At 37.9% G+C, this 24,360-nt stretch overlaps 1 protein-coding gene across 2 annotated transcripts in view; it reads left to right on the plus strand.

Annotated features, from left to right (window-relative positions):
• Positions 1 to 7,428: 7,428 nt before the first annotated feature.
• CENPF (centromere protein F) overlaps positions 7,429 to 24,360 on the plus strand; it is a 57,965-nt gene continuing 41,033 nt past the window's right edge. The window contains exons 1-7 of one of the 2 annotated variants that reach the window (XM_058539848.1): positions 7,429 to 7,537; positions 10,068 to 10,267; positions 11,126 to 11,322; positions 15,548 to 15,669; positions 16,371 to 16,462; positions 18,143 to 18,428; positions 19,545 to 19,747. In XM_058539848.1, the coding sequence (XP_058395831.1) occupies positions 10,106 to 10,267; positions 11,126 to 11,322; positions 15,548 to 15,669; positions 16,371 to 16,462; positions 18,143 to 18,428; positions 19,545 to 19,747 (1,062 nt within the window). In that variant the 5' untranslated portion in view covers positions 7,429 to 7,537; positions 10,068 to 10,105. Of the gene's footprint in view, positions 7,538 to 7,567; positions 7,824 to 10,067; positions 10,268 to 11,125; positions 11,323 to 15,547; positions 15,670 to 16,370; positions 16,463 to 18,142; positions 18,429 to 19,544; positions 19,748 to 24,360 lie in introns of those variants that run through there. The other variant, XM_058539849.1, reaches the window with a different exon arrangement.

Here is a 24,360-nt window from a genome sequence, read left to right on the forward strand (position 1 = left end):
TGGAGAGAATATAAATTATCAGCATCAGAGATGAAAGAGAAAACGTAACTACATACCATAAGGCCACTAAAAGGATAATAATAGAAAATTTCAAAAAACTATGTACCAATAATTTTGACAACCTAGATGAAATAGAAAAAATCCTTGAAAGACACAAGTTATTGAAACTGAATAAAGTAAAAACAGAATACTTGAAAAACTCTTTATCAGTTAAAAATTTTAATTCCTAATTAAAACCCCCCATAGGGAAAACTTCAGGCCTAAACATTAAAGAATAAAGGATACCAATTCTACACAAACTCTTTCAGAAAGAAATGAGGAGGAAACATTTCTCAACTAATTTTATGAGGCCAGATTTAACCTGATACCAAAATCAGGCCAGTTTATAATCATACTTGATGACATAACAGATGGAAAACTATGAACCAATATCCCTCCTATACATCGTTGCAAAAATCTTCAACAAATATTAGCAAGTCAAATCCATCAATATATAAAAAGAATAATACACCATGACCAAGTGGCGCATGTAACAGTAATGCAAGGTTGCTTTAACATTTGAAAATCAAACAATACAATCTCCATATTAACTGAATAAAAGGGAACTACCATATTATCATCTCAATAAATGCAGAAAAGAATTTGGTAAAATCTGTCACTTAACCATGATAAAAGCTGTCAACAAACTGAAACAGGAAGAAATTTAATCTGATAAAGGGCATCTATAAAAATTTGTTGCTATCATCATATTTGGTGGTGAAAGAAAGATTGCTTTTCCTTAAGATCAGGAAGACAATAAAAGATGTCCACTCTCATCACATCTATTCAACATTATACCTGAGGTCCTAACCAGTGAAAGAAGGGAAGAAAAGTAAAGAGAAAGCGTATAGATTGGAAATGAAGAAGTAAATCCACGTTGATTCGCAGATAACATATGTAGAAAATACTAATGGAACTACAAAAAAGCTACTAGAACTATTGAGATATCATGGGTTAAATTGTGTCCCCCCCCCCCAAATTCATATGTTGAAATCCTAATTCCCGGTACCTCAGAATGTGACTTTATTTGGAGATAGGGTCTTTACAGATTTAAAATGAGGTCATTAGGTTGGGCCCTCTTATGACTGTTTGTGTCCTCCCAAAATTCATATGTTGATATCCTAACACATCAGTGTAATGGTATTAGGAGGTAAGGTCTTTGGGAGGTAATTAGGTCATACGGGTAGACCCCTTATGACCCCTTATGGCCTAATAACGAATGCTCTTATTGCCCTTACAAGAAAGAACACCAGAAAGCTTATTTCCACTTTCTCTCTGTTCTCTGCCATATAAGGGCACAGCAAGAAAACAGCCGTCTGCTGAGAAAGATGGTTCTCACCAGAACCTAACCATGCTGGCACACCTGATCTCAGACTTCCCAGTCTCCAGAACTATGAGAAATAAATGTCTGTTTTTTTTTTTTTTTTGTGAGGAAGATCAGCCCTGAGCTAACATCCATGCTAATCCTCCTCTTTTTGCTGAGGAAGACCAGCTCTGAGCTAACATCTATTGCCAATCCTCCTCCTTTTTTTTTTCCCCCAAAGCCCCAGTACATAGCTGTATGTCATAGTTGCACATCCTTCTAGTTTCTGTATATGAGACGCGGCCTCAGCATGGCCGGAGAATCGGTGCGTCGGTGGGCGCCCAGGATCTGAACCTAGGCCGCCAATAGCGGAGCGCCGCGCACTTAACCACTAAGCCACAGGGCCAGCCCCTAAATTTCTGTTGTTTAAGCCACTCAATCTATGATAATTTATTATAGCAGCCTGAACTAAGACGGGCCCTAATCCAGTATGACTGGAGTCATTATACAAAGGGGAAATTTGGAGACAGACTTGCATATAGGGAGGATGCCATGTAAACATGAAGATAGCCATCTATAGGCCAAGGAGAGAGACTTGGAACAGATTCTTCCCTTATAACCCTCAGAGGCAGTCAGCCCTCTCAACACATTGATTTTGGACTTCTAGCCTCCAGAGCTGTGAGACAATAAGTTTCTGTTGTTTAAGCTACCCAGTTTGTGGTACTTTGTTATAGTAGCCCTAGCAAATTAATACAAGAGAGTTTAGCAAGTTTGCAAGATACAAGGTCATTTTACAACAATAAATTGATTTCTATATACTAGCAACAAAATACTAAAAACTGAATTTTTAAAAAACCACTTATACTAGCATGCAAAAAAAATGAAATACTTATGGATGAATATAAAAAAAGATGTATGTACACTGAAAATTATAAAATATTGCTAAGAGAAGTGTTATTTAGGAGACCTAAATAATTGAAGAGATATACCATGTTCACAGACCAGAAGCCATGGTATTCCTAAATTCTCCAAATTGATCTACAGATTCAATGCAATCCCAATCAAAACTCCAGGAGGCTTTTGGAAAAATTAATATTCTTATTCTAAAAGTTTTATGGAAAATAAAGGCAAGAATAGACAACAATTTTAAAAAGATCATAGTTGGAGGACTTACATTATTTAATTTCATGATTTACTGTAAAGCTACAGTAATCAAGACAATATGATACAAGTGTAATGATAAACATATAGATCAGCAGAACAGAATATTGAAGCAGAAATATATCCATGTTTCTATATACAATTTATTTTATTTATTTATTTTTTTGTGAGGAAGATCAGCCCTGAGCTAACATCCGTGCTAATCCTTCTCTTTTTGCTGAGGAAGACCAGCCCTGAGCTAAGATCTATTGCCAATCCTCCTCTTTTTTTCTCCCCAAAGCCCCAGTAGATAGTTGTATGTGATTGTTGCACATCCTTCTAGTTGCTGTATGTGGGACACCACCTCAGCATGGCCGGACAAGCGGTGCGTCGGTGCGCGCTCAGGGTCCTAACCCTGGCCGCCAGTAGCGGAGCGCACGCACTCAACCGCTAAGCCACGGGGCCGGCCCTCAATTAATTTTTAACTAAGGTGATAAGGTGATGCAGTAGAGAAAGGATAATCTTTTCAACAAATGGTGTTGGAACAATTGGATCTTTCTATGGAAAAATGTAAACTTCAACTCTTATTTCACACCATACACAAAAATAAACTCAAAATGGATCATGGACTGAAATGTAAAACTCAAATTATAAAATTTCTAGAAGAAAACATAGCAAAGTCTTTGCAAATTTGGGATAAGTGAAAATTTCTTAGGTAAGACACAAAAAAGCATGACCCAAGAAACAGAAAATTGAATAGATTTCATCAAAATAAAAAGTTTGTGCTTTTTGAAAGGCTCCATTAAGAAATTGAAAAGACAAGCAATACAGTTGGAAAAAATGTTTGCAAAACACATACCAGACAAAGACTTTGTATCTAGAGTATATGAGAAATCATAGGAAGAAGACCAAGAACTTAATAAAAATACAGGAAAAATATTTTAATAAACACTTCACTGGCTATAAGCACATCAAGAGATGCTCAACATATTGGTCATCAGAAAAATTCAAATTAAATCCACTGTGAGAAAACACACACACCAATTAGAATGGCAGAAATTAAAGACTGACAATACCTAGTGTTGGTGAGGATGGGGATCAGACAGAACACGCATGCATTGTGGGAATATAAAGTATACAGGCTCTAGAAAAGATTTTGGACATTTCTGGAAAAGTTAAACGTCCACTTACTATTTGACCCAGTAATTTCATTCCTATGTATTTCACAAGAGAAATGAAAACCTATGTCCATGCAAAGACTTGTACACTAAAGTGTATAAAAGCATTACTCATAATAGTTTCAAACAGGAAACAACACAAATGTCAATCAATGGGTAAATGGATAAACCAATTATATATACATTTGAAGAAATATTACTAAGAAATAAAAAAATAAATAAACACAGTGTTGTACAACAATAAGGATGAGTCTCAAAGACATCATGCTGAGGAAAAAGAAGCCAGACACGAAAGACAGACTATGTAATTCCAGTTATATGCAACTCTAGAAAAACACAAATATAATGTATAGTGACATAAAACAGATCAGTGGTTGGCTGCGTCTTGGAGTTTTTGGGGTGGATAATTGGGGAGAGGGCACAAGGAAATCTTTTGGTGTGAAGAAATGTTTATGTTTTCATTTTGGCATTGCTTACAGAGGTATATATTTTTCAAAATTCATCGCACTATACACCTAAAATGAGTGTATTTTATATGAAATATATCTCAATAAAGTTTTTTTTAAAAATAAGACCTAGATTTTCAGAATGGATAAAAACAAAATTAAATCATGTGCTGGTTGAAAGAGAAACAGCTAAAGCATATAGACATAGAAATGCTGCAAATAAGATGAAAAAATATATTCCATCTGATACAACAACAAGCGATTCTAGAACAAATCGAACCAAAACAAACCAAAATAACAACCACCACCACCACCACCATCATCACCACCACCCAGATAGGGTTCCTTCCTCATGGAACTGACACTGTAGTAGGAAAACAATCTCATAATTAGATAGATACATGTATAATTGTAAAATGTTTTTAGTCTTCATGTAGCTGAAACATTCACATGAAATAACAAAAAATAAATTGCTGCTTAAAATAAGTTATATTGTCTTTGTAATTCAGAGATAGAGACAGCTTTCATTTATAGAAAGTACTTTTATGGGGTTTTTTTTTGGAGAAAAACAATTGATTAAAGGGAGTATGGCAACTTATTTTATCAAGTCTGAAAAGGAAATGGGATGTGATGAGAGAGATGATGACCACTGCAAGGGAATGTAGATTGAGAAAGCGTTTCTTTCTAAAGGGAAAGATTTGGGGGCCGGCCCCGTGGCTTAGCGGTTAAGTGCGCGCGCTCCGCTGCTGGCACCCTGGGTTCGGATCCTGGGTGCACACCAACGCACCGCTTCTCCGGCCATGCTGAGGCCACGTCCCACATGCAGCAACTAGAAGGATGTGCAACTATGACATACAACTATCTGCTGGGGCTTTGGGGAAAAAAACAGGAGGATTGGCAATAGATGTTAGCTCAGAGCCGGTCTTCCTCAGCAAAAAGAGGAGGATTGGCATGGATGTTAGCTCAGGGCTGATCTTCCTCGAGAAAAAAAAAAAAGAGAAAGACTTGAATAGTTTAAGTGCTCTGAGGAAGACCCAGGAGTGTAGGCAAGTTAAAGATCCTTGTTTGCAAGTGCATAATTGAGGGCCAAGTTCCTGAGAAGCAAGGGGCTCCAGAACACAGAACAATTGTCCGCCTTAGAAAGAGTCAGAAATATGTTTCTTACGGTTGTAACAGGATAAATGGAGAGAAGAATGTATAGATTCTGGCAAGTTTGTAGATTGGGTGGCTGGAAGTGGAGGGTGTTCCTGTCAGAGGTCGTACATTTTCTGTCAACTAGGAGATGAAGTCATCTTCTGAGAGCTACAGGGAAGGTGGTGGTTGGAGGAAATTAGAGAAATTTTGGAGCTGGAAGAAAGGGCTGGGGAGGAGCACTGAGGCCGCACTTAGAGGCGGTACATTTAAAGTAGCTATCTGCACAGTCCTAGGATTTTCCTCCAGCCTCATTCTGCAGCAGCAGTGCTCTTCGGGAGGAAATGGAAAGTTGCATGAATTTGGGGAGACAGAATAAGGGGCAAGAGAGTTGAGGACACTAGCAAAAGAATGGTTTAAGTGATGGATCCTGCAGTCTAAGCTGGAGGGGAAAAAACAGAAAGACTCAAGAGCACTGATTCATAGGCAGAAAGTCAAAATGGTGGATGAACTGTCCAGAGAGAGTGGACTGACTCAGCAAGAGAGTGGATTTAAAAAGAGAACCACAAAAATGAAGTCACAGAAATATCACAGAAGTTGCTCGAATAGTCTCCACCACATAATCTCCTTGTTCAAGAAGTGAATGTATTTCTTTATTGTTTATTATAGAAGAATGTAGCACAAGGCTTGGCTATACAGTGGCCACTAATAGATATCTGCTAAGGAATGAATGAATGAATGAATGAATGAATAGTAAATGTAAATTTTTCATTCAAACCTTGAAAATCCTCTATTACATGTCTTTCTAGTTCTGTTTTCCTTAGGCAGCTAATAAATAGTTGAATAATTACCCTGGAAAGCAATGGAATTGTAATTGGTGTTGGAGTCAGACAGAATTTGGTTCAAATCCCAGAACCACCAGATACTAGACTGATATGGCAGTGTCGGATAAAAGTTCTCCTCCCTTACCTGCTCCCCCTTTCTCCTCGGGGATTCAAGGATAGTGGAGAACAAGGCCTTTCTCCAGATGGCAGTTTTTACCTCCCAAGACGGTCTTATTTTTAAACTACTACGTGCAAAGTTACTAGGGAATTAAAACAGATTTTACTCTACAGGAATTTTTGAGTCTGACGGGGGAGTCAGACATAGACATATATATATATATAAATATACGGCAAAAATCCTAAAAGTGAAGTATAAACGAAATTCTAGGAGAGGCATTGGAAATAATTATTGTGGGTGGGAATGGGGAGATTTTACAAAAGTGGCATTTGAATTGGGTACTGAAGGATGAGCAGAATTTCTGTGAAAGATAAGAGACAGTCTAGGCTGCAGGAATAGTCTGATGAAAGGAACAGAGACTGATACCAAAAGTTTGGAATCTTCTGAGGAGGACAACAGCATCAGAGATATATTAATTTAACAATTCATTGTTTTGCTTCTGCCTTTAGAAGTGTATTTTTAGTTGGATAGGGAAATAAAACAAGTACACAAATACACATAATACTAGAGGGCTTCAAAAAAAAAAAAAGGGAGAAATTACATCCAGTTTTGAAGATTCTTCTGGCTACAGTGTCCTCCCCTGGGATCCCAGCTAACAAGTGTTCACACTCACCTCTTTAGAATATGATTTAGAGGACAGCTGTTAAGAGTGAGATCCCGCATGTTTTAGATTTAATTTCAAATTACTTAGTTTCTATGTGCCTCAGTTTACTTTTAAATAAAATAAGAATACTTTCCTCAAAGAATTGTTAAGAATGACACTGGATGTAGAATGCATGGTCGCATAGTACCTAGTACCTTTGTCCTAATTTATATATTTAATAAATAGGTAGATATATATGTGCAGCATTACGAGTTCTCACCAGACAGCACTCTCCCGCTGGCTGTAAGGCGATAGACCACACCCTCCTAATCAGCCGGCCCATTCCCGGGCTTTTGCGGAAATAGCGGTTCAAAACATCTTCTAGCCTCAGCGAGAGCACGTGGTCTCCGCCTTCCCTAACAACAAAAAGCTCTCTAACTCCGGCGCTGGCACCCAGGTGGCGAGGGCTTGATTTTTAAATCCATCCGAAAGGACCAATCAAAGGCGGCAGTCCGAGTGCGCGGAAGCGGATTGGCTCACAGCTGCTGACAGTGACCAATAGGCTTGGAGGCGAGTTCGGTCGGGACCGGAAGCGGGCGAATCGAAAACGGGTGGCGGCCGCGGGCAGTTTGAGTCGGAATCTGGGCTCCAGCCCGCGGAGGCTGCATCGGGACCCGACTCTCGGAGGGGTTGTTTTCCCTTCCCCGCCAGCGAGGTGAGCGTCCGGCCTGGGGTCTGGCTCCGGCGGCGTGCGTGGGGGAGCCGCTGGCTGTCTGCCCTAGGGTGCTGGGCAGGGATGCCCGTGGGATCGTGCTCCGGGTCCTGGAGGTGCAGCGGACCGCCCCCTCCTGCCTGACGGGACTGGAGAATCCGCCCCGGGTGTGATTCTTAGGGGTGTCGGCGCCCCTTTGCTCCGGGTCAAGCTGTGCTCGCGCTAGTGTCCGGAGACCCTGCTCTGTCACCAACTTGCACTTTGGGGGCTCAGTTTCCTCCTCTGTAAGGTAAAAGGATTGGAGATCAGCTGGTATTGCCCAGCAGCTCTCCACTTTGAGGATCCAGTGGCTCCTACTTGAAATTTGGGCATCGGTCCTTTGTTGCATGAAGTAGATGCGAGCTTGCGTTTTGTCTGGGCGGCGGTTGGTGTGCCCATTGTTAGTTGCTAGAGCCTGTCTCTCCTGCCTTCCACATTTCGGACGCGTCTGTGTACCTGGCTCTGCTATGTTATGAGGACCCAGAAATAAATGACCTGAGTCCTACCTTGGAGCCTGATCTAGAGGAGCAGGCAGAGTTTTTATTCTCAGGCTCCGCCGTGGCACCCCCCACCCCCCAAACTCGGGTTTGTTGGTGGAAATGGGGGATTCTGGTAAAGAAAAAGCGTGCAAACTGGGCCTGCGGTGCTGGGGGTGGCTGTCACATGTCACGTTTTTTTTGGCCCATGGCGTCTTGACGTAATGATTTCAGTGGCTGGCAGGATTCTTTAGGACAGTTATAGTTGTGTGCTTCTGGGGTACCTTACTCCCACCCCTGAATGAGCAAGCTAGGTCGGAATGGAAGGAGTAGCCGACTGGGACCGTGTAAATTGTCTTTTGTTGGCGGAGAGGCGTGAGACTCCTTTCAGTCGTTTTTGGGCAAATAGGAGTGGAGTTGAAGATGCTGTGTTCAAAGAGCTGAGATCTGGAAAAAAAAATTAAACTAGCAGAGAAAACACAGCTTTCCAAGGCTTGATATCTACATTATGTGTTTTCTAAGACCGTTGCTTCTCTCGCTCAATTTTTGAAAATCTTTTTGTCATTCTCAGTACTTTCATCAACTATTTATTAGTTGTTCTGATAAAAAAATTTCATTGATAAAGTCGATTGAAACAAAACACTAAAATGCTTGTGGACTTCATTTAGTAAAAAAAGAATCCTCACTGTTGCCAAAATAACTGGAAAATGAATCCTTTTTCTTTAAGTTCTAAAGGCTAATGAGTAAAGAACAGTTGCCATACTTTTCTCCCAGCTGATTTAAATTTTCTGAGATGTGGCTGAGAAGGAGGCAGGCCACTTCCCGCTTGGTACCATAGGCTGAAATATACAAACAAGCAAGTGTTTTCAAGGACTAAGATAATAGCTAAGGTACAGAAAGCTTATCAGGAGATACTGTTCTAAGGCTTTAGGAGGTCACCAGCTTTACCATCCCCATTTTACAAATGAGGAAACTGAGGCACAAAGCTGTTAAATAACATGCCCAATGTCACACATTTTGTAGATGGCTGAGCTGGGATTTGCATCATTAAGACTGTAGACCTGTCTCCTGGTAAGGTCTGTCTGGAACATGACTTCACCACATTTTGCAATGATTCTATTACTAATATGGCATTCACTCTGTTCATTCATGCATTAATTAACAAATGATAACTGCTTGGAAGGGGAGAGAGGACCTGTGCCATGAGAGACTATGACTATGACCAGGAGATAGGACCAGTTATGGATGGGTGTCCTCAGGGAAGGCTTCCCATAGAAAGAGGGACAAAGTGTGAGTGGGAATGAACAATGTAAAGAGGGGAAAGAGCATTTGCAAAATAACTTGTCATACATTTTATTTGTTTATAGGACCTCTTTCACCCAAAAACTTAGAGCAAAATATTCATGTTTTGTATAATTAAAACCAACTAAGCAATGGAAGACTTGTAGCCGTATAAGAAGTCAAACATGAGAAATAAGCAAGGCCAGCCCGGTGGGTGGCGTGGCGGTTAAGTTTGCGTGCTCTGCTTCAGGGAACCCCGGGCTGTGGTTCGGATCCTGCGCACAGACCTACGCACCGCTCATGAAGCCATGCTGAGGCCGTGTCCCATGCAGAGCAACTAGAAGCATGTACAACTATGACATACAACTATCTACTGGGGCTTTGGGGAAAAAAAGGGAAAAAGGAGGAGGATTGGCAACAGATGTTAGCTCAGGGCCAGTCTTCCTCAAAAAAGAAAAAAAAATCCCTATCTCTTGTAGTGATTACTGTTAAAAAAATGAGAAATAAGAAAATCGGAAAGCAAGGGGAAGCCAAACAAGCATGTGATGTCCTTCACAATCCGAGTTATGGGGAGCGGCCTTTCAGAGGATGGAGGATAGATGTTATACTGCATTATCTTTTGAAATGTGAAGTTTTGAGACTTGATTCATGAAGCTGGTTGTGTAGACTCCTTAGTCTCTGAGACGTTAGGTTTCCTTGTACTATAGTAAGACCCACCGTCTGGTTATTCTTTTCAGTTAATTTATAAATGTTTGAATGATAAAGAAAGAGCAAAATGAGCTGGGCTTTGGAAGAATGGAAAGAAGGCCTGCCTACAAGAGCTCTTCAGAAAATTCAAGAGCTTGAAGGACAGCTCGACAAACTGAAGAAAGAAAGGCAGCAAAGGCAGTTTCAGCTTGAAACTCTGGAAGCTGCTTTGCAGAAGCAAAAACAAAAGGTATTGCAGAAATGCTGGTTTTTGAAACTGTTCACTCATTATTTTTGGGTTAATGATTTCATCTTGGTCTTTTAAATTTAGAGAGAAATGATTTTGCTATCTTCAGCTGGTAATTCTCCCCTCCTTTTTTTGCGTCATTTTTATTTTAATTACCTCATTTTCTCTATCTTCTGTCCTCATCTCTGCTAATATTTAGAGCTGCTGAGTTTCATTTTCGCTTCCATTTGGGACCAGGAATTGGGAACTGCCTTTGCATTCTGCACCAACAAGGCCGAAAGTCCCTGGCTCTGAATCTGGGGACAGTATTAGAGCACTTTCTGGTCCAAATGGATATCGCTTTCTGAGAGTGCACTTTTCACCTTGGTATTCCCAGACCTCTTCTCTTCAGGACTAGGAAATGAAAACTTAAACAGTCTTTCTTTCTTACCCTCTGCATTAGCCAACGAGGTAGTGATACAATCACTATTTCTAAAAGGTTTTTGTAAGTGGGAGAATTTTCCAGTTTCTTACAATAACTGGCTTGAGCAGCTGAACTTGAAAAGGAACCACTAAGGCAGATTTATAGGGTTTATTTTTGATTTTTTTGATTCTTGAAAGCATATTAAAGCTTCTCTTTCTAGGATGGGTGTGTGTAGCCCTGACTAAAGACAATGTAATACGTGACTTTGTAGAACTTTCCTGTCTATAGGCTTCAAAGTGAGGTCATCTAAAATTTCTGTGTTCATTAGGCATTGACATCTGGGTTATTACAACCATATCTCAGAAAATTAGTTGTCAGTGTTAAACTCAGATTTACAAATAATACCTGGTAAATTTACGAAGTGGGAGAACTATTTCCTTTTGAACAATCCCCATTAGGTTGAGAATGAAAAAACTGAGGGCACAAACCTGAAAAGGGAGAACCAAAGCTTGATGGAAATTTGTGAAAATCTGGAGAAGACTAAACAGAAGATTGCTCATGAACTTCAAGTCAAGGAGTCACAAGTGAATTTCCAAGAAGGCCAACTGAATTCAAGCAAAAAACAAATAGAAAAACTGGAACAAGAACTTAAAAGGTAATTTTTTAAATGGTATTTATATGAATGTCTTTGTATGTTTGTCAGATGCATTTGTCTTTTCCTTTAAGGATGTAATTATACATTGCAAGATTTTTTTCCCAGTGCAACAAACAATGATTTGAGGAAAATTAATTCTCTTCTTATATACTTCAGTCCTATCATTGCAAGGCTTAGGACTATATAAATTCATTAAATGGTTGCTCGCTTATTCATTTATTCGTGCAGCAAATGTTTATCAAGCTGCTTTATGTGCCAGACACTGTGTGTGTTACTGGGTGATACTAGAATAAATAGTACCCAAACTGGCAATGGTGGTTACTGAAAAGAGGGAGGGAAGTTAAAGCATGGCTTATGCTGATGGCTTATGCTTTCTCTGAGTGGAAAAGCTGTTGTAGAGAATGAGAGGTAGGGAATTACAAAAGGCCTGAGGAGCACTGAGGGCCCGGTTGAGGTTGGAGACCAGGAATTTATAGTGGGACCAATCTATAGATTTGTATGATTTTTTTTTTTTTTCTTTAGCATCTGGGATGTAAATGCTGAGAAGGTAAACAGGAGGATGGATTTAGGGTTGTTTTTGGCCAGGGTAATGAGATAGAAGACAATGGAATAATTGAGGATATTGGGAAGAGAGTGGTTAAAGTCATGTGCCATGGAATCTAATTGGAGAGGGAGGGAAATGAAGTCAAGAAGAGGTTCCTACTGAGATCCCCATCTGACAGACCCATCTTCCATCTTAAGCATTAAGTAATCATTTTGCCAGTTTCAATGCCATAGTTAAGCAATAAAAAAAAAGGTGCTGATTATTACTCTTCTATTAAAAAAAAAAAAAATCCCCCAAACAACAAGAGGCATTAATCAAAATAAAGTTAGTGGGTCCTAAACACTGCTAACTTATAAATGGTATTTTCTTGTTCTAATAGTGGAATTTTGTGAAAATAACAAGGAATGATAAAGGCTAAAAGCAAAAAGACTAACAGTTTGTCCCATTGTTGATTTTGCAAATGCACACCCAGAAATTTTAAAAAAATTTATATTGAAATAACAACTGTTTCTTTAAGTCTAAAGTTAACATCTCACATAACCAAAGTACAATGACCAACCCAGAAATAAACAGTGATTCAATGCTATTAACTAAACTATAGACTTTATTAGGATTTGACTAGTTTTTTCAGTAATGTCCTTTTTCTGTCCCAGGATCTGATCTAGGAGTCCACCTTGCATTTAGTTGATGTTTTCTTAGTCTTTTTTCTAAGCTATGACAATTTCTTGTCTTTTGTGACCATGACATTTTTGAAGAGGACTAGTCAGCTCCCTTGTAGAATAGTCCTCGATTTAGGTTTGTCTGCTGTTTTTTTTCATTGATTAGATCAGGGGTTTTCAACAATGGTACAGTTGACATTTTGGACTGGATTATTCTTTGTTGTGGAAGGCTGTCCTGTGCATTGTAGGATACCTAACAGCATTCCTGGCCTCTGCCCACTAGATGCCAGTAGCATATACCCCATCTCCAAGGTTTGACAATCAAAATGTCTCCAGGCATTGCCAAATGTTCTCTGGGAGGGCAAAATCATCCTGGATTGAGAATCACTGGGTCAGACTAAGGTTATGAATTTTTGGTAAGAATACTGCAGAAGTAGTGATGTGTCTTTCTCAGTGCATCAAATCAGAAGGTACATGATTTAATATGATTTTTAACCTGATCACTTGGTTAAGGTGTTGTTTGGGTTTCTCTACCGTAAAGCCCTTTTGTAATTAATAAATATCTTGATACCAAGACATTTTTTTTTCCTAGCATAGCGACAATAATCTTAATTCTACCTACATATCATACATATTTTTTAAAGTTAAAACATTTTAAAATCACTCTTATTTGTCTTTTTGTGAAGATAATTTACATGCTCAGAAGTCTTTTTTCTAATTTTGTTTCCTATCCATGTAGGAGGGTAGTATCTCTAAGTTGCATGTAAGAATGATAAACTTCTATCTCGTTGAGTTTTTTGTTTTCTTGTTTATTGTCCGCCATCCCTATCTCCATGAGAACAGGGACCGTGTCTATCTTGTTCATTACTGTATCCATTGCACTTGGCAATTGTAGGCCCTCAAATATTTGTTAAATGAGTGAATGAAAGACAGGCATTTGTTTTGGAAAAGAGGTGTTAGGGAAATGGGAATATGCACAATTATTCCAGCACCTCAGTATGCTGGAATAATTATTTCTTTGAAAGCACATTTTGGCTACTGGTTTTAATAATTTAGACAGAAATGTTTGTATTTTTAACATTTTAGGAAAAGGTACTTTTGTATACGTTTCTATATTTCGTTGCAAAATGCTGTTTCGTAGCAACACTTGCAGATATAAAGTGCTCAGGATTGTACATGACACATAGCAGCTGTTATTGTTAGCATTATTGTTATCATTGTTATTAGTTGTTATTAGTTGTCATCATCACATCATGGGGTTAGGATACCCCCATAGCCCATTTTGTTTAAAAATATTCTTATTATGTATGCTGTGAATATAGATGTTTATAAAAGGTTGTAAACTATATAAACTTGCGACTTGAAAAACTATTGAGTATAGTTTTCAAATTCTCACTGGTAACCTTCAAGTGCAGTGCAGGAACTTATTTTCTCCATCAGTGGCCACTGATTAGGTTTCAGGAACATCTCGAACAAGTTTGGTTGAACCATTTGAAATGTTAGTCAAAAACTGTAGCATGTTGGCAATCTCAAAAAGTTAAACCTAGTAGAAAACAGCTTAATTTAGTCCTTTTTTGGCTGTAGTGGCTTGTGTTTTTATCCCTAAGATAAAGGAGAAACAAAAGGTTTGTAAAAATAATAGCAGGGTATACTTTTATTTAATATTTAAGATAAATAACTTTTATGTTTTTAAAGTGAAAGAATAGGGAAAAGGGGTAAGACGTGAATTTGAGAGGGAAAAGAAACACCGATTTTGAAAGGTCTTCAAAATTCATCTCTAGAATCACCAAGCTTGTTACACCTTAGGTATTCTGTAGACCTGCACTGTCCAATATGGGAGGCCCTTGCTACATGTGGCTACTGAGCACTTGAAATGTGGCTGGTGCAAATTGAGATGTGCTGCAAATTCACAGTGCACACCAAATTCTGAAGATTTAGTGCAAAGAAATATAAAATATTTCATTAATAATTTTTATATTGATTACAAGTTGAAATGATAGTATTTTGAAAATATCAAGTTAATTTAATCTCAATATTTTATTTATTTCTTGTTACTTTTTCATGTTACTAGAACTTTTCTATTGGACAGTGCTGTTACCTACTGTGAGCTCAAATGTGATGATTTGATTTGCTGAGTGGTTATTTTCAGCTCACATGTTGCTTCTTTTCCCAGATTGAATTTGGAGCTGGGTGGAGCTAGGGCGTGGGGCACCTTCTTCACACCCTGCTTTGAGTAATGCGTCCGTGGTGGCAAAGAGATTGGTGCACATCATTAGTCATTCTAATAGGGTATTCATTTTATTTCTTGTGTTAAGCTAAAATCAGAGACATTAGAGACTTGCAAGAATTGAGTCCTCTTTTAACTTAGGTTGTTTGATTCTGAAAGGTGTTCAGAGCTTAAATGGTAGGGATATTCTGTACATATATACAATATACAGCTTACTTTCCCCACTTCTTTGTAACTGTTTCCAGCCATATCTTTTCTGGATGCTTTATATTAATTTGATTTTTATATCTGTGTTTTAAAAAAGTCATATAATACATGGTCTGTATGTCAAGTCTATGTTATTGTAATGACTTACTATGGTAAGTAATACCATCCATTCTCACAATTTGAATCCAAGCTACAATGATATCCATTTTCTCTTGTGTTCCTGAAGTTCTGGGTTCTATTATATCTCTCTGTCTTTCTTTGGCTTAGAATATAAAATTTGCCTGGAGTGTGTCTCCAATCTCCTCTTTGCTACTACAGTGGTTATTACAGATCTTCATTATAGCCTTTATAACATTGTAATTATTGGTTTATATTTCTGTTTTCCTAACTAGCCCGAGTTCCTTTGAAGATAGGGGACTGAGTTTATGTCTGTCATGTAAATTAGTTCTTATTGAAAGTCTGTTGGATAAATGAAGTGGTAAGAATTCTTAGAAGGTGGATTCGTTTGTAAGTTTATTACTTTCTGGGTGCATAGGTATTCTATAGCTTTTGCTCTGATTTGCATCCTCTTGGGTCCTCTTCTAACAGATGTAAAACTGAACTTGAAAGAAGCCAACAAGCTGCACAGTCTGCAGATGTCTCTCCGAATCCAAGCAATACACCACAAAAAGTTTTTGCAACTCCACTGACACCAAGGCAATATTATAGCGGTAAGGATTTTTTCCCTTGGTATAAATAGCTCTTTTATTGAAATTTCAATTCTGCCAAAGAAATGAATTAATTCAACTTTGAATTCAACTTCTAATTTGCTTGTGTTTGGGGAAAAAAACACAAACACTTGTTACATATCCATTTGTGTATCTGTTGAACTATGTTGAGCCGCCACATTAAACTTGTTAACATTTCACTTTATCCTTCTGTGATGTGTTTTTAAAAATAACTCAGTTTCAGGGGCCGGCCCGGTGGTGTAGTGGTTAAGTTCGCTCGCTCCACTTCGGCAGCCTGGGGCTCCAGGGCCCGGATCCCAGGCGCACATCGACGCACCACGTGTCAAGCCATGCTGTGGTGGTGTCCCATATAAAGCAGAGGAACATGGGCATGGATGTTAGCCCAGGGCCAGTCTTCCTCAGCAAAAAAAGAGGAGGATTGCCGTCGGATGTTAGCTCGGGGCTGAACGTCCTCACAAAAAAATAAAAATAAAAATAACTCAGATGCAGAATATTCAAAACACCTTTCTGTGTATTTTGATATTTGAGTAATTTGATCAGTATCTGTTGCCCTAACCAAAATGTTCTTTCTACTTAGTATACTAGGCTACTAATTTCTAGACTATCATAGTGATTGTTGATCTGTGAATTCCTTCATGAAATCAATGATCCAATTAAAACTGTGTCTCATTGTCTGTGTTTAGGTTCCAAGTATGAGGATCTAAAAGAAAAATATCATAAAGAAGTTGAAGAACGAAAAAGATTAGAGGCTGAAGTTAACGCCTTGCAAGCTAAAGTAAGTTAATTACGGGCCTTATCACAGAGTATGCAGTTAAAAAAGTACATCGATATAGGAAGAAGAGGTTAGAAAAAAATCTGTTTTACACAGAGCTAACACATTTTTCTTACATGGAGAAAATAAATTTCCTGCCACATTGTGATTATTTTTTAGTTTTAAAAATAGGTAAGATGAGTAAAATAGCTTGGGGAGATTAGTTTATTCCTAAATATTAAATGTTCATCAGAGTCTATGGAAACTATAACCATGTAATTATTTCCCTATTAAGATCTAATGATAAAGGAACATGTTTGGAGAGGGTAGGACCAGAGTCATTCCTGACACTTACTGGCTTTGTCACCAGGAAGCAATTGCTTCATATTGGGTTCTTTTGTTAGAATGTGATGGTTGCTACGAGGGACATGGGGTTTGAGGATCATTATTTATGAAATGTTTATTTCAGAGGAGAACATTATCAACATAATCTCTTCAATTCTTTTAAGTAAATTCCTGACAAGCGTTCTAAACTCCATTTTGATATGGGTAAATAAGAGAGGTAAGTGAGGAGATTTGCTTAATCTTGACAAAATAAACAAAAATGCAGGTTTTAGAAACCCCTGCTCATAGTTCAGGGACTGACCTTGAAAATATCTGGTATCTCTAGAATTTACCGTTACCGTTTCTGCTCACGTGATCTTATTTGCTTAAAAAAAAATCCACTTTGGCACTTAATGGTACATTTCCACTAAATATAAGAACTTGGTGAGATGGCACAATTCAGCAGACAGTTTAAGGCTGAATTTATAATTATATACCTTAAATATTGAGGATCAAAAAGTACCTGTTGGAGCTTTAACAATTTTAATTTTTTTTATGACCTGTTTGAGGTCACTGGGATTCTGATATGTAGCAAAGGCACTGCTTATCAAGATGGATAAAAATTAAACAAGAATTTTCTGGTTTGTCCTAGAAATATCATATGCTTTGTTATCCAATTCAGTCATTGGTACTGATTCTGCCCCTGACATTGATGCTCAGAGTTATTTTGTGGCAGAATGTGCGTCTCCATAAACATGAAACCTCTCCCTGTGGCAAGAAAAGCACTTGCTATAAAAAATTTAATGCAGCATCTATAGCCAAGTCTTGATATTTGTCAGAACGGAGGCAGAGAGAAGAACAAAAAGAAGAATTCAAAGCAGTAGAAAATCCACCAATGCATATTATATAATATAAATACCTTATATGACATTTTTTGGGGTGAGTGATGTGGTAGAAAGTGAGAATCTTGGAAGAATTCTTTAGGTTAATAATTAATTTTGATTCTCTTTGTGCAAAGCCACAGGAGGAGGTGACCAAAGATGGCAAAGGAAAATCAATATCAGAATTCAAAATGGCAGTGAATACTCACATGTGTTTAATGGAGTAATTGAGGGATGCAGAGTAAATACAAAAGGCCCATTTTAAATAGATTGGGCCTCAAATGGTACTGACTTTAACCCTTCAATGCGGAAGTCTGACCATTAGAAAATCCCTCACTGGGTATTGGGACTCAGTGGTGCCCTTGACTTGATGAACATTCTTTCTTGGTACACAGTGGAAGTGTTGACTTCTTGGCATCATATCTTTATGTTCTATCTGAAAACAAATAGCCTTGAATATTGAGACTCTAAAGAGCTCTAAAGATTTCTGTTTTTACAGAAAGTGAGCCAGGCTGTTCCCCAAAGCGCTATGAATCACCGAGACATTGCCCGACATCAGGCTTCATCGTCTGTGTTCTCATGGCAACAAGAAAAGACCCCAAGTCGTCTTTCAGCGAATGCTCAAAAAACTCCAATTAGGAGAGATTTCTCTGCATCCCACTTCTCTGGGGAGGTGACTCCGAGTAGATCGACTTTGCAAATAGGGAAAAGAGATGCTAATAGCAGTTTCTGTGATGATTCTAGCAATTCTCATCTTTTGGATCAATTGAAAGCCCAGAATCAAGGTAATTTCTTGAGCTAAATTAATTCTATATTAAATTTTGCTGAGATAATTTCAGAGGTGATTCCAGACATTTTTAGTCCTACAAAGCGCTTATGTGTTTTGTTAGACACATCAGCGGGCATCACCCCAGTCTGGTGATGTGAAATACTGTCTTTTCAATAATGAGTAAAGATATCGCAATTTTGGAATGTGCCTTTGTTTGTACTGAAAAGCTGGTGCCCTGAAGCCTTCAAAAGTAGGATGAGTGGCTTTACTTTGTCTTCCCAGAAGCAGGGCGAGTAGGTTGGTTGTAGTTGACACTATCCACACTTCTCCTCTGGCTCCCTTTGTGGCCCGTTGGACAGGCATGTGGCCTGGCCTGCTTTGGCCAGAGGTGTGGCATGTGTCTGCCGAACAGCTCTGCTCTGCCCTGCCAGGTTGTCCATATGGGAGCAAACCTGTAACCTTGGCCACTGCACCACACTGCAGCTGACAGCCAAGGCTACCAGGTGGTGTTTTGGAATCTGCTCTGCAGACTATGATAATTTCCACTGCTGTGATATATTGAAAATCACCGCCATTGTTCACTGGTGAGAGCTGTCATACTGCCAATGCCATTGGAACCAATGTTGTGTCGATGTGCGAAAAAAAATTATTGTTAATTTTGGCAATATAGGAAGTTCCCAGTCTTGATCTTTACTGGAGGTAAAACTACCAGAGAATATGGGAGGGTGAATTTGTCACTGCTTAGTGCTCATTTGCATTGATAGGGGCACAAAACAAATATTATTTTGCCAGTGTGTAAAACCAAGTGGTAATTTTAACAAAGGATGTTAAATGTGATGCACTTTTTGCAGCCGCGCTGAAATACTATTCATGAGTTTAGAAAAGTGTTTTCTCCTCCAAGTCTCTCTGTGAAAACATAAAACAATTTTTCTTCTGCTTTCTATAGGATATTTGAAAATGAACGACAATGGAGACCAAACATTGAAATTAAATCCCACTAACGTAGCTTCTGTGTTTAATGTGAATTGATTTATATTTGTGCAGAGTAACATAAGTGACATATTCTGTTTAGTTGTAAATTATTCTGAAAAAAATATATTAATTGAAGTATGGGTTTTGTTTGTGGTTTAAGAGCTGAGGAACAAGATTAGTGAGTTGGAACTACGTCTACAAGGACAAGAAAAAGAAATGAAAGGCCAAGTGAATAAATTTCAAGAACTCCAACTGCAAATGGAGAGAGCAAAAGTGGAATTAATTGAAAAAGAGAAAGTTTTGAATAAAAGTAGGGATGAACTAGTGAGAACAACAGCACAGTATGACCAGGCGTCAACCAAGGTACTTGACTTTTCATGAGTTACTGAAAAAAATCTCCATTTTTCTATACAATCCTTTGGAAAGAGTACTTTGCACTTAGGTTTATGCAATAAATGTTAGTAGTGAACCTTATTAATATATACTAGGCAATATTGATGCAGTTGATCTAGTAAATTCTTTTAGAGTTGGGTAGATCTGGGGTCAAATGCAGACTGCACGTTTTCCCAGCTGAGTGACTTGGGCAAGTTGCTGATCTCGTACATCTCAGAGGGTGGTGGAGAATAAAGATTATGTGTATACAGCACCTGGCATGGTGCCTGGCACATAGAAGAGGTGCTTAAAGTAATGGAACTTTAAAAAAGGTTTAGGACATATGATAGAATTTAATTGATCTATTCGTGGGATCTAGTGTATGTACTCCTGCCATTTAATCTTAAGACTTTAGTTAAGGCTCAGCTTCTTAGCCTGTTATTTTTTCTTTCTTTCTTTCTTTCTTTTTTTTTTTGTTGTGAGGAAGATCAGCCCTGAGCTAATATCCGTGCTAATCCTCCTCTTTTTGCTGAGGAAGACTGGCTCTGAGCTAACATCTATTGCCAATCCTCCTCCTTTTTTTTTTCCCCAAAGCCCCAGTAGATAATTGTATGTCATAGTTGCACATCCTTCTAGTTGCTGTATGTGGGATGCGGCCTCAGCATGGCCGGAGAAGCGGTGTGTGCCTCGGTGCGCGCCCGGGATCCAAACCCGGGCCGCCAGTAGCGGAGCGTGCGCACTTAACCACTAAGCCACGGGGCTAGCCCCTTAGCCTGTTATTTTTGAGGGTTTTTTTTTTTTTTTTTTTTTGAGTTGTTGTTGCTTTAGCCCTAACCTACTTACTTCTCTAGTCTTTTCTTTTTTTTTTTTATTATTCATTCATTCACTGACTCATCTGACAAATATTTATTGACTCCCTACTATATGTCGGGCACTGTTCTAGACCTGGGATGGAGCAGTGAGAAAATAGACAAAAATCATTGCTCTTGTGGAGCTTCATCCTGATGGGGCATCAGGGAGCATCAGATATCCCCCATGGATATCTGAGTCACATAGGTAGTATGGTATATGGTGACAACTGTAGAGAAAAATGAATTATCTTTTAGGACCAACCATGATTATTCAGTGATTCTCGAACCTAATCTTTATCTTGGCCCAGTGTTTTGCTCATCTTCGCCGTTCTGCTTGGCTTACCCGCTTCTTGGAATACTCTTGACCTGTTCCTCATCCTATGAGCTCCTTCCCTCATCTTGTAATGCAGTGAGGTCTTTTCTCCTGGGATTCCCCTTATGACCCTTTTATTGTCATTATTTTTGTTCTACCCCTGGGGTTCCCACGCTTGGCTAATTGTCAGAATCATTGAGAACCTTGCAAAATTAATCCTGTTAGGCCCATGTCTGAAGTGGGCCTAAGGAGTTTACTTTTAATAAGCTCTCTAGATATTTTTAAGGCAGTAGGTAAAAACCACTGTCATAGGTAGACCTATATCTCCTATTTGCTTCTTGGGGACAGGTTCTTTCTGTCTTTTTTAAATTAATCTTTTATTTTAAGATAATTGTAGATTCATATGTAGTTGTATGAAATAATACTTTGTTAAAATGATGGGTTACATTGATTGCTTTTCAAATGTTTGAATGAACCTTGCATCTTTGGATTGGTTGGTTATGGTGTATAGTTCTTTTTATATATTTCTGAATTTTATTTGCTAACTATTTGTTAAGGATTTTTGCATCTATATTTATGGGAGATATTGGTCAGCTGTTTTCTTTTTTTCTGTACTGTCTTTGGTAATTTATATCATAGGTAATACTAACTTCATATAATGAATTGGGAACCATTCCCTCCTCTTCTATTTTTTGGAAGAGATTGTGTAGAACTGATGTTATTTCTTCTTTATACATTTGGTAGAATTCTCCATGAAACCATCTGGGCCTGGAGATTTCTTTCTTGGGAATTTTAAAATTACAAATTCAATCTTTGAAATAGTTATATAGGTATTAAAGTTATTTATTTCATATTGGATGAGTTAGGATAGTTTGTATTTTTACAGGAAATGGTCCATTTCATCTAAATTGTCAAATTTATGTAGGTAGAGTTATTTGTAGTATTCCCTTATAGGTCAGTTGATAGTCCCTGTTTGTTTCTGATATTTGTGTTTTCTCTTTTTTTTCTCTTTGTCAGTCTTGGAAGAGATTTGTCAATTTTGTTGGTCTTTTACTGATTTTTTTAAAGAATCAGCTCTTTGGTTCATTGATTTTCTCTTTTGTTTTCAAATTCATTGATTTCTGCTCTTTATTAATTCCTTCTGCTTGTTTTGGGTTTATTTTGCTCTTCTTTTTCTACGTTGCTGAGGTGGGGAGCTTAGGTGACTGATTTGAGACTTTTCTTCTTTTCTAATAGAGGCATTTAATGCTATAAATTTCCCTCTGAGTACTGCTTTAACTGTGTTCTACAAATTTTGATATATTGTATTTTCATTTTTTATTCAGTTCAATGTCATTTAAAAAAATTTTTCTGAGACTTTTTGACCCATGGATTATTTAGAAATACCTTGTTTAGTTTCCAAGTGTTTGGAGATTTTCCTCTTTCAGTTAATGATTTCTAGTTTCCACTGTATTCAGAGATCATACTCTGTGATTTGAATTCCTTTAAATTTGTTGAGGCTTGTTTTATGGTATAGGATTTGGTCTATCTTGGTATATGTTTCATGGGCACTTGAAAAAAAAAAGTATATTCTGTTTTCGGGTGGAATGTTCTAAAAATGTCGTGAGATCCTGTTGGTTGATGGTGTTGTTGAATTCTTCTATATCCTTACTGATTTTCTGGCTAGTTGTTCTACCAATTTTGGGAGGGATGTTGAAGTCTCCCATAATTGTTGATTTATTTCTTCTTTCAGTTCTATCAGTTTTTGCTTTGCATATTTTGCATCTCTTGTTTGGTGCATATATATTCAGGATTGCTATGTCTTCTTTGTGGATTGACCATTATCATTAGATAATCTCCCTCAGTAATTTTTTTTATTCCGAAGTCTGCTTTGTCTGATCGTAATATAGCCACTCTTTCATTAATGTTTTCATGATGTATTTCTGTCTGTCTTTTTACTTTCAACCTATCTATATTTTATATAAAATGTAGACAGCATATAGTTGGGTCCTTTTTTATTTTATTTTATTTGTTTATTGAGGTCACATTGGTTTATAACATTATGTAAATTTCAGGTGTACATCATTATATTTCAGCTTCTGTATAGAGTGCATTGTGTTCACCACCAAAAGTCTAGTTTCCATCCATCAACATATATATGTGCCCCTTAATCTCTCACCCTTCCCCTACCCTCTTCCCTTCTGGTAACCACCAATCTGTTCTCTATGTCTGTGTGTGTGTTTGTTTATCTTACACATATGGATGAAGTCATAAGATAATTGTCTTTCTCTGACTTATTTCGCTTAGCATAATAGCTTCAAGGTCCATCCATATTGTTGCAAATGGCATGATTTCATCTTGTTTATGGCTGAGTGGTGTTCCATTGTATATGTATACCACATCTTCTTTATTCATTCATTTGCTGATGGGCACTTAGGTTGCTTCCAAGTCTTGGCTACTGTGAATTTTGCTGTAATGAACATAGAGGTGCATATATCTTTTTGAATTAGTGTTTTCTTTGCATAAATACCCATAAGTGGAATAGCTGGATCATATGGTATTTCTATTTTTAATTTTTTGAGAAATCTCCATACTGTTTTTCCATAGTGGCTTCCCCAGTTTACACTCCTACCAGCAGTGTATGAGGGTTCTCTTTTCTCCATATCCTCCCCAACCCTTGTTTTTTCTTATCTTTTTAATAATAGCCGTTCTGACTGGTGTGAGGTGATATTGCATTGTAGTTTTGATTTGCAGTTCCCTAATAATTAGTGCTGTTAAACATCTTTTCATGTACCTGTTAGCTATCTGTATATCTTTTTTAGAAAAATGTCTGTTCATATCCTCTGCCCATTTTTGATCAGGTTGTTTGTTTTTTTATTATTGAGTTGTATGAGTTCTTTATATATTTTGGATATTAATGCCTTATTGGATGTGCGATTTGCAAATATTTTCATTGAGTTGATGGGTTGTCTTTTTGTTTTGTTGATGGTTTCTTTTGCCATGCAGAAGCTTTTTAGTTGAATGTAGTCCCATTTATTTTTTTCTTTTGTTTCCCTTGCCTGAGCTGAGGAGACATGATATTCAAAAGGTACTGCTAAGGCTGATGTCATAGAGCATACTGCCTGTGTTTTCTTCTAGAAGTTTTATGGTTTCAGGTCTTACATTCAAGTCTTTAATTCATTTTGAGTTAGTTTTTGTATATGGTATAAGATAATGATCTACTTTCATTCTTTTGCATGTGGCTGTCCAGTTTTCACAGCACCATTTATTGAAGAGACTTTGCTTTCTCTGTTGTATGTTCTTGGCTCCTTTGTCGAAAATTAGCTGTCTTGGGTTGTGTGTTTTAATCCGCTCTTCTGCTATCTGTCTTTTAATTACTGTATTTAGATAATTTACATTTAATGTAATTATTGATATGTTATGGCTTAAGTCTGCCGTCTTATTTTTTGTTTCCTATTTCT

This window comes from Diceros bicornis, chromosome 4 (assembly GCF_020826845.1).
Source record: "Diceros bicornis minor isolate mBicDic1 chromosome 4, mDicBic1.mat.cur, whole genome shotgun sequence".
NCBI classification, from domain to species: Eukaryota; Metazoa; Chordata; class Mammalia; order Perissodactyla; family Rhinocerotidae; genus Diceros; species Diceros bicornis.